We start from the raw sequence: 14076 nt of genomic DNA, 5'->3' as shown, positions 1-14076 counted from the left end.
TTCATCAACCCACCAAGATGTTCCAAGACCCCTTTGCATTCTCTCCTTGTGAGGGCCCAACTTTATATTTGAAGTTCTAGAACAAGAACAAAACGATATGATTCCAAGGATAAGAGATGGAGAGTTGTCTGTCCGCGCATGCAAATAATGCACACGAATCTCTGATGTGAGCTTGAGGCTTGAGAACGAACCTTATCCTGCCAAGCACACGCTTCTCCCGGCCAATGAGGTTACTCAAGTGGCATGCAGGTTGTGTCGTGGTTTTCACCTGGCTCCGTGGAGCAGTGGTATTGTGGAGAGTTGTGTGTCAGAGGAAAGCAACTACAAGGGGTTGCATACATAGCTGCCGTCTATCGCATGCCCTCGTACATATAGAGAATTCCATTTGAATCCGACTTGCACTTGAGAGAGGGAGGGTTGAAATATTATCATGCATTGCTCGACAATAGTCTTATATGACTCTTTATGTACATGTAGTTTCTCTCCAACCCATTAAGCCGGTTTAGGAGCACAGCATGTGAAATTTGATTGATGGGGTGAATGCATGATGAAAGGTATAGCATTGCCTCTAATACAATATTAAAAAGTCCAATCAAAAGTTTAAGTTTATAGATAGAGGGAGATTACATGTATATATAAAAAGCATATCAGACCCGTTGTCAAGTGATGTATAACAATATTTCAACAAATTTCATATTATTTTTATTGAATCTCACATGAGACTTCATCAAATTTAATAATTTATACAATGAAACTAACAATGTATTCTTATCTCGACTTTGTTTGCGTGGATTCTTCAACTCATACAGAATTTGACTATGTCAATTATTGGATTACTATATATTTAAATAGTCCTTTGTCTCGCTTTTTATCATTTAAAATTACCATTGCATTAAGAATTGAAACTCCTCGTCGGCAACTACTCAATTAACACGTCTTTAACAAGGGAGAAGTCAACTCAAATGATCACTCAAGTTTTTTAAAATTCCATCCCTTTCTATTCATACCTAACCTAGCCATGACCTGCGCGCATGTGATGTCTACCTCAACACTGGTATATTCTAATGCGATGATGCTTATTATCTATTTTATTGGACAAATTAATGACATGTTCATCATGAAGTCATCACTAGAAAATAGCAGCCATCTATAAATCATTTTATGGTGGTTATGAACTAGGGAAAAGAGATATCATATGTAAAACATGATAAGCTCATTGTATAATTTTCTTGACTAGTTAGAGACCCGTACTTTGGGGGCACCAAAATAATTTTTTCACATGATAATACGACTATGGAGTCGTAGACTTGTGTTAGAAAATAATTTTCCATGCCCCAACAAAACGCATAACATCGAGAATTTGCCGACTTGGGAAATTTGTTGATCGACGCATGTGTAAAAGATCTCAAAGTACGGTCTATTCTGATTCCTAACTACACGATTTGTGCATAAATACATACAAGTCCACATGAATGCACATATACCTGCAGGTACACAGTGTTTTCTAATACATAGGAATTTCATAATATACTCGTAGTTGGCAACAACGGCGCTAACTTTTTTTTTTTTTTTTGTCAGTCCTACTCTATTCCTATTCTACACTCACTTTCAGATTTTTGCATTGCCTCTTGCAGGGCGTGGAAGTCGAAACCCACTCTTGAAACTTACGCATCCCCACCCCATCCCCTCGAGAATATGGGGATTTGAACCCCTCACCTCCCCCTACATTTGACCGAGAAAGATAGGTTGCATTCCGGAGCAGAAGACAACAAAAAACGACCGATCTCAAATGGGATATTGGCAGACATCGGAAAAGACTCCATAGTAGCCAAATTATATTGACTGCTCGTCTCCCATGGTGGCTACGGAAGCAGCCATGTTGACACCAAAGAACTCCCAAGTCGTTTTTGATGTCTGCTTCATCTCTTGTTTGTGCATGTGGAAAAGTGGATGGACCCCCTTTTACGGGAGATGGAAAAGTCTCGTTTCGAGAATTGGAAATGGAAACGAGCGCGGAACTTACGTACCAAACTAAATTGCTTCGCCTGGCATCTTCATTTATTGTTTTGTCCTTTAAAAAACGTGTGCTTATAGTTCAGCAGCCCCTCCCAAATACTTCTTCCAAGTCAGTTCCTTCTGGGAATCTTCCTGATGTTTGTGACGTTCCATAATGAATGGAAATGTACGTGTGAAAAAGATGCACAACCTAGGTTTAATATCTTGAACCGCCTAAGTACAGACATTAATCCCATGTTGAGGCCACACATCTATGTTTTGGGTCGCACATTACCTGATTCCTTAAAGTGGCATATCTCTTTGTTTTTTCGATCTTACAAGACACATCATCCTGAGGCCGAAATGCACCTACCTAAGATGGGTTGCCATCATAGAATTAAATAACCCTTTGATGAAAAATAATATAAGTATTTTCATGTAATTTTGTAAATAAGTCACCCAGGAGCACAAAAAGCCTTTCTCACTATCAATTTTCGAACTCATTACTAGGGTTTTGAGAATTTTTCACCATAAACAGTAATAACAAATAAACACTGGGAAAAGTACTAAAAAAAAAGTTATAAACATATCATATTGTTATCAATTCAGTCTTAAACTTTTTAATTGGATCAATTTAGTTTTAAATCTTTTCATATTAGTATCAATTTAATTTGAAATCGCTAACCTAGAACGTCGATTATCTTATGTGGCGCGATTGGGGGCTGATATAACTCACACGTGCATCACAATTTCTTTACTTAATACCTAATAAAATATTACAAAAGATGGCTCCATTTATAAAGCATGAGAAATACTAATAAAACTATTTTATTTATGACCGCCGTAGCTATTGACTTATATTCATTGACGTACTTTGGATTCTCTCCTCAACTTGGAGCCTCTACCTTGCATAGGACAAGTGAAATTTTCTCTTAAAATTTGCGACCTAAGTATCGTGTACTTTGGGACTTACACTAGATAAGGGATGTGGATACATTGAATCGGATTTTAGATAAGCACTGAAGAAACACATGACCAGAAGGTTGACACCTGTTTTCTCACAAAATCTTAATAAAATCATGTGGAAACTCGAGTGAAATCGCATCAAATAAAATTGCATCACCCCATGGCGCTCAACTTTGGTTGCTGGATGAAGATGTGCATGACTCCAGTGTTTACAGTTGCCTAGACACTCGATTGCGACTTTGCTTGTCAAGGACACCCGCGATTGAAAAGTAGTATCACTACAAACAACGTTCATGGAAGGCGTTGGGAGTGTTGTCCACAAGTGGGGACATCTCTGAAGATGAGATGCTCAGATTGGAGCACTAACTAGAAAATTATTTTTTTCTTCCTTGGGGAATTCGAAAGGACAAAGTCACAAACGAGGACAGTAATCTGATTTTGACGGGCAAGCAAAACTATGGCCGCGATGGAGAACGAAAATACAAGGATGCCGGAAACAAGAGGGCTCGACAAGACCTATGAGGCCGCAGTGAACGACTACTCCTGCTGAATCGAAGCTTTCTGAAAATATTATTCTTCGGAAAATGTCAAATGGAGGTGGACATCAGGTCGAAATGTACATCATCACTAGAGACGTAGTAGGGTCCATATTGGATGATAAGAGTTGTCAATTTAATTTCTTTCTTTGCTTGGCCCATCCCCAAAAATGGAAAAAGAAGAAGAAAACACTCTGTTCATGCCTTTCCCCATCGAAAGGATGGCATCATTTCGTTCTAGTGCAGTACCAGGACGATGCCCCTCCACAAAAATTCCTCACTAGAATTGTTTGCCAGTCCATAATTGATGCCCACAAAGATTAATTATCATTACTGATTGACATGTAAATGAGAAGGATGAGGATAGGTGGGAAATCTACTCGTGTGGTTGCCTCTTTTGATCAAAATCAGGAACATCAGAAAACCATTGAACCCAATAGAGAACCCGCCGACTCGAGCTCTCGGTTTTTATCAACCTGACAAATGAGGGTCCCCCGCTCAGATCGAGAAGATTTTCCACATTGTCACCCCTCAAATTTCCAGAGTTCCTCTTCAACTCCTCTCTTTTCTCCACTAACCAGAAAGTGAACTAGTAAAAGTAACTTGGATTCGATGTAGAAGTAGAGGTGATGTGTGAAAACGTTGCCCCTTAGGTTCATAATAAAAGAAAATCACGTAAAAAACCGGATCAAGTCGATAACAACAAAGCCTGTTCTATCATACGAGCTCTTTTTATTTTTTACTAGTGGCATCGAGATAAACCCGAGTAATGCATATCGCTCCAAAATCCGGCACCACGATCAGCATGGGATTCTCGACTCGATCACCGAGTGGCCAGTGAATAAAAGCACACCTTTTTAGCGATCCCTTCAGCATCTTGTTCCTACTTCCTGTACTTCCATCTTTTCTAAACTAAATTTTTGTCTTCCTTTATTCACCGTGTGCGATCATGGACGGATGACACGGACGCATGATACTTTTTTCTTGCGCTAGGCCATTCGAATATTCGACTAAGTACATGATCGGATCAAACTGCGAGTCCAACGACCCCAAAATTGATGGTCGAGGTTGCATTGTGGGTGAGAAAAATGTTAGAAATAAGGAAACAACCGAGGAGAAACCCCCGCCTAGCGTTGGCCCCAAATAAAAAGTCAGTGTTGGTCGGATCTTATGAAGGGATAGAACTTTATTTGCCAAGATTGACACAAAACAAAAGTGAACCTAGCTAATAAGAACAAAAGGGACTTAGATTGAGAAGAATAAATCAATTCACGCCCCATAAGACTTCGCGATGAAGAAGGGAAGAAATAGTTGTCTCAATCCATTTTATTGGCTATGCATTACAATCACAACAACACCAGGTTCATCGAGAAATTTGGTTAGAAATATAGAATTCTCTGCATTACAATACAAAATGAGCATATATATTATTTTCCGTTAGTGTCTAATCTCAATCCTCAATGATCAAAGTTGTGGTCTAGGGCTTGCGAGGGTTCCTAGTTGAAGCTAAAGGACTGAATGATAGTAAGTCCACACTGGAAAGAAAAATGAATGATTTAAAAATACTTTCCAAAACATGATCGTTTCCATCAATTAGAAAATGAATGAATGAAAGATTTTTTTCATAGTTCACGAAAATATTTCAATATAAATTGTTGTCGATAATAAGAATTTTTCTATTGACTAATTAGTTCAAGTATCCATGCATCATTTTTAGAAATATGTTTTACAAATTACTATTTTCCACGAAACATATAGAGTTTCAAATCACACAATGGGACTCCACTCGACATGTCCATTAATGCTTGAAGATTTTTTATGGGATGTTTTTGTTTGGAAGAAAAAATACCGGGAAAAAGAAATGCCACGTGGGGAGTCAGGATTCAGCCGGGGGGAGATGAACTTGGCAAAAATCAAGGTCCCACTCTTTACTACCCCCATCAACTTGGAAATCTGGAAACCTATTCTCGTTTATGACCTTTTATATTGTCTGTATATTGTTGTAGTAGAAGTCATGATGGAACCAGTTACGTTACATGGAATTCACGCAGGCTTCATGCAGACAACCTCCAGGGACACTCAATCTGAGGTTTCGACCTTTGAGAGAGAGAGAGAGAGAGAGAGAGAGAGAGAGATGATGGCTTGCACAATCAAGTCAAGCGCAGCGCAAATCGCAGTGGTTTGCGGCACGCAGAGGATGGAGCATCTATGACGGACCAGAGGGAATAGAGAAGAACAAGAAAAAGGAGAATAACGGAGAAACGGAAAAAAAGTGAATAACAAAATGGAAAGCACGACACATTTCAGTCGCTGAATTTCAATATCTCAATGTGCTTCAATGTGGAGGATCCTAATAAATACATACAGATACCTTGGATGCATGATATTCATATATCCGAAAGTCACTTATATTCAGTAGCAATGTATAAATCTTACTTTAAATTGCAGTCCATCGAGGAAGGCCTGATAAGATATAGAAACATAGATGCTTTGGATACTATAATAATAACAACAGGAGCAATGATATTAATTACTTGAAAAATGAAAGGAGTCGACTTAATATTTAATATATAGTATCACATCTCGTCTACAAATGAACTTTCCTAGTTACTTGCCCAACCCATTTCTTGGAGTTGACCCAGAAGTCGACGTCCACGTCTTCGCAATGAACACCGGTGGAAAGTCCCTCTATTTATGTCCCCGTTATCGTAGTCCCTCCAATCTTTCATAGCCGCCTTCTAATAATCTCTCTCTCTCTCTCTCTCTCTCTCTCTCTCTCTCTCTCGACAAAGAATAAATGATGGATGGTAACAGCATCTGCATAGACAATCTCAGCTCAACAAGCGACTCCAATTTTATTCCACTGCCGTCGAAATCATTGCAGCCGCAGAGCCTCTGCCATCTTGGCAGTGGCACTGGCGTGATATTGGACTGTGAAGGTGCCATCGAAGCCGAGTCAAGGAAGCAGCCCTCGTCCAAGTACAAGGGCGTCGTCCCCCAGCCGAACGGCCGCTGGGGCGCGCAAATCTACGACAGTCGTCAGAGGGTGTGGATCGGCACCTTTAGCAAGGAGGACGAGGCCGCGTTGGCCTACGACATTGCCGCCAAGCGCTTCCGCGGCCGAGACGCCATCACCAACTTCAAGCAGAGGTCCGACACTGAAGACTGCGATCTCGAAGCTGCTTTCCTGAATTCCCATTCCAAGGAGGAGATCGTCGACATGCTGCGGAAGCACGCATACTATAACGAGCTCGAGCAGAGCAAGAGAAAGTACTTCAACGCCAATGGCAGTGGCAATAGGGTAAGTATGATGATGGAAGCCATCAGAGATCCATCCGGGCCGGATCGGGCGGCAATGGCCTGTCATCTTCTCTTCCAGAAGGAGGTCACGCAGAGTGATGTAGGGAAGCTAAATCGGTTCGTGATTCCGAAGCAACACGCCGAGAAGCACTTCCCCCTGCGCAACCGCACGAGCCCTACGACTTCAAAGGGCGTTTTGCTGAATTTCATAGACAGTGGAGGCAAAGTGTGGAGATTCAGGTACTCGTATTGGAACAGCAGCCGTAGCTACGTGCTGACGCGGGGTTGGACCCGGTTCGTGAAGGAGAAGAGCTTGAGGACTGGAGACATCGTCAGCTTCCACCGGTCGGCCGGGCCAGAGAAGCAGCTTCATATCAAGTGCATGAGGAGGAGCGGGCTGAGCCAGGCCGGGCCCATCCATCCGGTCCAAATGGTGAGGTTATTTGGCGTCGACATCTTCGAAGTGTCGGCAGAGGACAGCGGCGGCTACGGTGGTGGTGGTTAAGGAAGTTAAGAATAAAAATGCCGAAGCAAGGAATATGAAATTTTGTACATATTTTAATGTATATCATAATGAAAGTATATCGACTTATTATAAGCTTTACAAGATGACTGTCTTAGTAACATATATTAATCAATATATACACAATCAAAGGGCGGTATACGTGCAATCTTAAGAGATATAAAAAACTAATAGAAATATTCTAATGACTTCTAACATATGAAAAATTACTATTGAAATTGACATTCGTCTAAGGGAGGAAAGTCTCGTAGTAGTGTTTTTACTGACTAAAATACTAACTGGATGAATGCGGCTGATGTGGTTAGCGTCGTAATAACAAGTGGCTGATGCAACTAGCTTTGCTTGCGAAATAGTTACTGACAAACGTGGTCTATCCGGCTGGCGTTGTGATGATCAAGCTGAGAATTGGAGGGAAACGACGGCTAGTTTAGTTCATGAAATAGTAACTAAATGGCATTTCCTCGTATGACAGGGTTTTGCAGACATGCGACAACCGTACAATTTGATGTTGGCTATCGAACAAGACGAGCAATGTTGAAATCAATATTGATTGGAGGATATTAGGACTTACTGGAAAAAAGAAGAAGACGAGAAACACAATTAGCTCTGGATGTGCACTTGGGTGTGCACCGTGTGCAAATGCACGAGTGCACTTCAAAAATGACTAGCTCTAATACCAAGTTAATAATAATAATGCGGAAGAGACGAATATAAAATTTTGTATATATTTCAATGTATATCATAATGAAGACTACATTAGCCTAATTATAAGTTTTATGAGATGACTATTTTAAGTGATATGTAACAATCAAGATATGCATTATTAAAGGGAGATAAAGAGGATATTTGCGCAATCTTAAGAGATATAGACATAAACATGAATATCCTAAATCTTTACAAAAAAAAAAAAACATGAATATCCTAATTATGCCTAATATATGCCTAATTTAGGAAAATATTTTAAAAAAATATCCTACTTATCTCCAAGGGGAAAGAAAATGATTGAGCTGGAGTTGTTGTCATTCGGGGTGCAACAAGAAGCAAGTGATGATTGGAGCCTTATGACAGTTTGTGTCTGTAATTTTGATTTTTTTGGGGTTCATTTGTTAATTCTACGTTGTTGGTCGAATCGGAAGATGGAAGAGAGGGGAGGCGAGACTTGGGAGAAGGTAAATAAAAACATGCGGAAGCGAATTATATAAATTTTTTTGCATGTCTCTTAATAAAGTATACGTAAGATAATTATAGGTTCTATAAGAGAGAGGAGGACACCAGAGTCTGCATAACTTGCAAGACGAGACTTAAGTCTTTATAACTTTAAAATGGTACACTTAAGTGCCATCATCGGAGTAAAATGGGACACTTAAGTGCCACTCCGGCGAAAATCCGGCCAAATGGGTGATGTGGCGACTTTCCGGCGAGCTCGGTCTAAAAACGGCGTCGTTTTGCACGCCGACGTAGCGGAGAAAATGCAAAACGACGCCGTTTCGCGTCTACGTGTAAATAATAGTATATAAATTAATTAAATTAGATTTAAAATATTCAAAAAATTTAAAAAATAAGAAAAATTTAAAAAATTTAAAAAAATTAAGAAAAATTAAGAAAATTTTAAAAATTTTAAATATTAAGAAAAATTTTAAAATTTTAAAAAATAAGAAAATTTTAAAAAATAATAAAATTTAAGAAAATTTTAAAAATTTTAAAAATTAAGAAACTTTTAAAAATTTTAAAAATTTTAAAATTTTTTAAAAAAATTAAGAAAATTTTAATAATTTTTTAAAAATTAAGACAAATTAAAAAAATTAAAATTATAAAAAATTATAAAAAAGGGGGGGGAGGCCGAACGGGGCGGCTCCCTTGCCGCCGCCACCGGCTCCCTCACCGCCGCCACCTCCACCGCCGCCGCCTCCCCCCTTTTTTTTTTTAATTTTTAAATTTTTTTAAATTTTCTTATTATCTAAATTTTTTTAATTTTTCAAAATTAAAATTTTTAAAATTTTCTTATTATCTAAATTTTTTTAATTTTTAAAATTAAAATTTTTAAAATTTTCTTTTCTTTTAAATTTTTAAAATTAAAATTTTTAAAATTTTCTTTTCTTTTAAATTTTTAAAATTTTTTAAAATTAAAATTTTTAAAATTTTCTTTTCTTTTAAATTTTTAAAATTTTTAAAATTAAAATTTTTAAAATTTTCTTATTTTTTTAAATTTTTTTAATTTTTTAAAATTAAAATTTTTAAAATTTTCTTATTTTTTTAATTTTTTAATTTTTAAAATTTTCTTATTTTTTAATATTTTAAAATTTTTAAAATTTTCTTTTTTTTTATTAAATTTTTAAATTTTTTTAAAATTAATATTTTTAATATTTTCTTATTTTTTAAAATTTTTAAAAATTAAAATTTTTAAAATTTTCTTTTTTTTTTTTAGAAAAATTTTTAAAATTTTTTAAAATTAAATTTTTATATTTTTTTTTAAAATTAAAATTTTTAATTTTTAATTTTTTTATTAATTTTTATGCTTTGATTTGGAGCTCCATGAGCCACAATGAAAGCAAAAAATAATAATAAAATATCACACGTAGGATTTCCGGCAAGGGTCGCCGAATATGGCACTTAAGTGTCCCACTCGAAAAAAAGTAGCACTTAAGTGTACCGTTTTGAAGTTATGGCACTTAAGTGTCCCGGCGAAATCAAGTTATGGCACTTGTGGTGGACTTCTGCCTTCTATAAGATGGCTATCTAAGAAAACAAGATTTAAAATATAAGTTACAATTAATTATGATTAATCAATGATATGCGCAATTAGAAGAGATATGGAGAATCTCTTAATTAATCTCTAATATTCTCTCAATATCAAGGTGATTTGGAAGAAGTTAACTGAAATTTGAGAAAAGATTTAAAGAAAAATACCTTGGTGAATGTGCCTTAGTGAGGACATTGGCAATCTGAAAAGGAACAAGACGAGCATCACCATGAAACATGTGATACCATAGAAAATGACATTATTTCAATATGCTTGCTATTCTCATGGAAAATATCACCATGTGCTATTTGAATAGCACTATGGTTTTCACAAGAAATTACTATCTCACCATTATGGTAGACTCATGTCTTTTACTAACCATCGCAACTAATGTAGTATTAGCATGAGTATAGATAGTTTGTTTTCATACTAGATCGAATGACGTTTGGTTACTTGGTACACCATGAGATAAGAGGCTTACCTACAAATAAGCAGTAACTTGTAGTGGAGTGATGACCAAAAGGGCCATTTGACCCATCAGCATAATAATAAGCTTGCAACTTTAAGTAGTAGAGCGATGATCTAAAGAGTCACTTGACCGGTCAACATATTAACAATCTATTAACTTCAAGGTAGAGTAAGTCGAAAAGTGAAGGCTATGAAATAAGGCACTCTGGCATGATGAAGAATTTAAAAAAAAAAAAAAAACTATAGTGAAGTAAGTTGTACATGGTGCTATCATGAATCGATTGATGATGTGAACAACGTGGGCAATGTCAAGACGAGTAATAGTGAGATATACAAGATTGGCATGTAGGATTTGAAAGAAGAGTCTCATTTCTTGCATCAAATTTGGCATTAGTTTCAATAGGAGTCTTGTTATCAGGTAGTCTTGCTCCGGACAAAAAATCAGTGGCATTTTTGGCTCAATAAATTTAATAACCATAGGAATCCAAGGCAACTTCCAAGCCTAGGAAATAGTTGAGTCACCCAAGATCCTCCATTTCAAACTATTGACTATGATATTGCTAGAACTTTGTAGTGCCAGTATAACCATCGCTAACAATAATCATGTTATCCCATATAAAAGCAACAAAATAGATACCCATGAGACATTCATTGAACAAAGAGGGTATGGTTATAGAAACTAGATGAAATGTCCCTCGACACATGTCCTTTCTGATTGTAACTTGTAATTAGTATTAGTAATAAAAACATTGCACAAGAAACACAAGTTTGACAAGTATGAATAACATACATATGCATTTTTCTATTATCTTTTCCTCTTCCAAGTATTAATAAAAGCATAGAAAGAAACATAATACAACGTGTTAACTTTGGGAAAAGGGACGGGTCTTGTCGATACCACCCCATATTCTTATGCCCAAAAACTTGCCTATATAAAGTCACCTGCTAAACTACATACAACAATATTGCACATCAACCAACCTTCATCGTCGAAACTGGGGGAACCATCAAAATCCCTAAATGGTCCAACAAACTCCCCCATCAACTCATGCAATAAGACTACACTTAGTAAATATTGTTGCTAATTAAGGTACAAGCATATCTTGGTATTCACACTCAAAATACATGGGAACTCCAAAAAGTAGTGGTGGTGGGAGGATATATCCTACACATCCAAAAAATAAAGGAATGAAACAAAATCCAATAACGAAATTTCTAAATTTTAAGGTAGGAGATCCTTTACAACTCAACTTGGTACCAACAAATAACGTGAGCTCAAGACATGTGCCAAACAATTATGTTGGACAAAAAATAGAATTAAGTGCACTATCTTTCCAATCATGATATTCTGATGGAAACCATTAACAATATTGCATAAGATTATTCATTCAAATGTAAGCAAATGACATAACATATTATGGTGCTCGACTACTAACAATCAGCTTGTCAATAAGCATGTGTGAATATATGTATTTAGCTGTTGATACATAATATTTTAGAAAATAATAAATAAAAATCTTTGTTGTTGAAAATATATTCTCATTTCAAAATTAAAAAAAAATAATTATTGTGTGATTTTGAAGCTATTTTTTTATTAAGTGGTTGAGTGAATATCTTACTTGCAAAAAACAAACTTGAGTCTTCCCTCTATAAATAGAGAGTGCGAGGCTTCGAAATGAGGGGGGAAACTTTGGAGAAAGAGCTTTCGAAACACTAACCGAAGGGAATAGAGTTTTTGTGAGAGAAAAGTCAAAACAAAAAGTGGAGAGAGGGAAGGGCTTCTCTCGGTTCGGCCGAAGGAAGAAAACGCAGAAGGAAAAAGTAAAAAAAAGAGGAGCAGAGAGAAGTGACCGCTACAGTAAAACAGCAGGGAAAAGACATGGGAAGCGTGCAGCTGAGGTGAAAAAAGAGAGAGGAGTTGTTCATCTTCTTCGGCTGTGGCCGATCCCTGCGCACCACCGTGCCGGTGCCATCCAACGCCGGCAGGCCGGCCGCCGACCATCGCCGCTCCGCCCGTTGCATCAGCAACGACTCGCTGCTGCCCCGCTTCGCTGCGACGCCGTGTTTCCCTTTTCGCCGGAGCCCGACGCCACCGCGCTTCTCTGCTGCTGCCAACGGCCCAGCTCCATCGCTGTCTCTGTTCTCACCGCGCAACGATTCTGACGCCATCTCTGTCTCTGCTACTGCTTTGAGCCACCGGACGTCGAGCCGACGCTCCCTGCAACCCACTGATCCGGCCATCGCCCGGAGCCAGAAGCCCCGACGCCCCTGTTCCGCCTCACCGTGCGACGCCCCCGACCGGCGCTCGTTCTCTCACGCCGGTAGCCGCCACGCCAGCAACCCGCGAAGCCACCTGCTGCCTCCCTGTTTTGCTGCAGGTCCGGTTACTGCCCGAACCTCGCCGGAGCTCCGACGGATAGCCCCTGTTCCGAACGGCGACCCATCACCGAACCACCATCGCAGCTCGGCCACCACTGCTTCCTCGCCATTCCTCAAGTCAACCGTGAGTTAGACTAGGTAAACTTTTAGATATTCGGTTTCATATTTTATTTTATTTTATTCTAACTTGATTTGTTTTGATTTATTTTTACCATTATCTGATTAAGAAACTTGTCATATTAAGTCATAATAATAAAAAATATTGAGCCACGAGACGTTGGGTTAGACTTTTGATTATTTCGACTTTTCATGGCGAATTTATGAATTGCTTTGCATCATTGAGATAATATGTCATTGATTTACATTGATGAATTTTCAATAGGACATATATTTTGGTGTGTTCTCGCTATTTGCTCATCACATATCATGCATTACGTGTCATATCTAGAATTTAGGTATTTAGGTCTATACACATTTTATGTTTAAATCAACGCATTTTAATTTTTAAGATTCATATAGAATTATGATAATTTTCCTTTAATAAAACCAAAACAAAAAAGAACAAAAAAATGTCATTTAGGTTATATAGATTTCATAATGTGCACACCACATGTTGCGCTTTAATTAGTGGGTCATAAGTTAATGTTTTAATATTCCCGTCGTATAGTTTTTTTTAATAAAATGCCAAAGATTAGTCTTGCATCATTATGTTGTTTTTCTTAATAAGAATTATTAAGTCATTTTAAAAAAAGGAAACACAAAGGTTATAGAATTACTATGTCATCATTGTTAGTGTAAGTTGCATGTGTAATAAAAAAATCGTTAAAAAAAAATGCATATAGAATTACTATGTCATCCATCCCATATCATGTAGCATATGCATATTTAGGATTATGAAAATTAGATTGCACATATATTGTGATGGTTCAAGTTATGTCATATGAATTGCATCTCACATGTCATTAAAGTAAAATTCATGCATATCAAATTTAAATTAAGATTGCATATAATTAACATTTTTAAAGAAAAAGAAAATTAGGTGTCATTCATTTAGAATCATGTTTAGGGCATGCATTTTTAGAGAGTAGACCTTAATAAGGTTGTATAATTTCTTACAATCTATCACTTCGGTTTATTGAATGTTATTTCATTAATTGTGCATCCGTATA

General features: G+C 37.2%; 1 protein-coding gene across 1 annotated transcript; it reads left to right on the top strand.

The window, feature by feature from the left end:
* The first annotated feature begins 6248 nt into the window (after positions 1–6248).
* Positions 6249–7327, top strand: LOC104435570 (AP2/ERF and B3 domain-containing transcription repressor TEM1-like). The gene has a single exon (XM_010048295.3). It carries the CDS (start codon positions 6295–6297, stop codon positions 7300–7302), a length of 1008 nt encoding a protein of 335 aa, XP_010046597.3. The 5' UTR covers positions 6249–6294; the 3' UTR covers positions 7303–7327.
* The last annotated feature ends 6749 nt before the right edge of the window (positions 7328–14076 follow it).

This window comes from Eucalyptus grandis, chromosome 2, assembly GCF_016545825.1.
Source record: "Eucalyptus grandis isolate ANBG69807.140 chromosome 2, ASM1654582v1, whole genome shotgun sequence".
NCBI classification, from domain to species: Eukaryota; Viridiplantae; Streptophyta; class Magnoliopsida; order Myrtales; family Myrtaceae; genus Eucalyptus; species Eucalyptus grandis.
This window is presented reverse-complemented; position numbering and strand designations above follow the sequence as displayed.

Bases quoted from the DNA above. Each gene is read 5' to 3' on its own strand.
- LOC104435570 (XM_010048295.3), top strand. From the start codon at position 6,295: ATGATGGATGGTAACAGCATCTGCATAGACAATCTCAGCTCAACAAGC.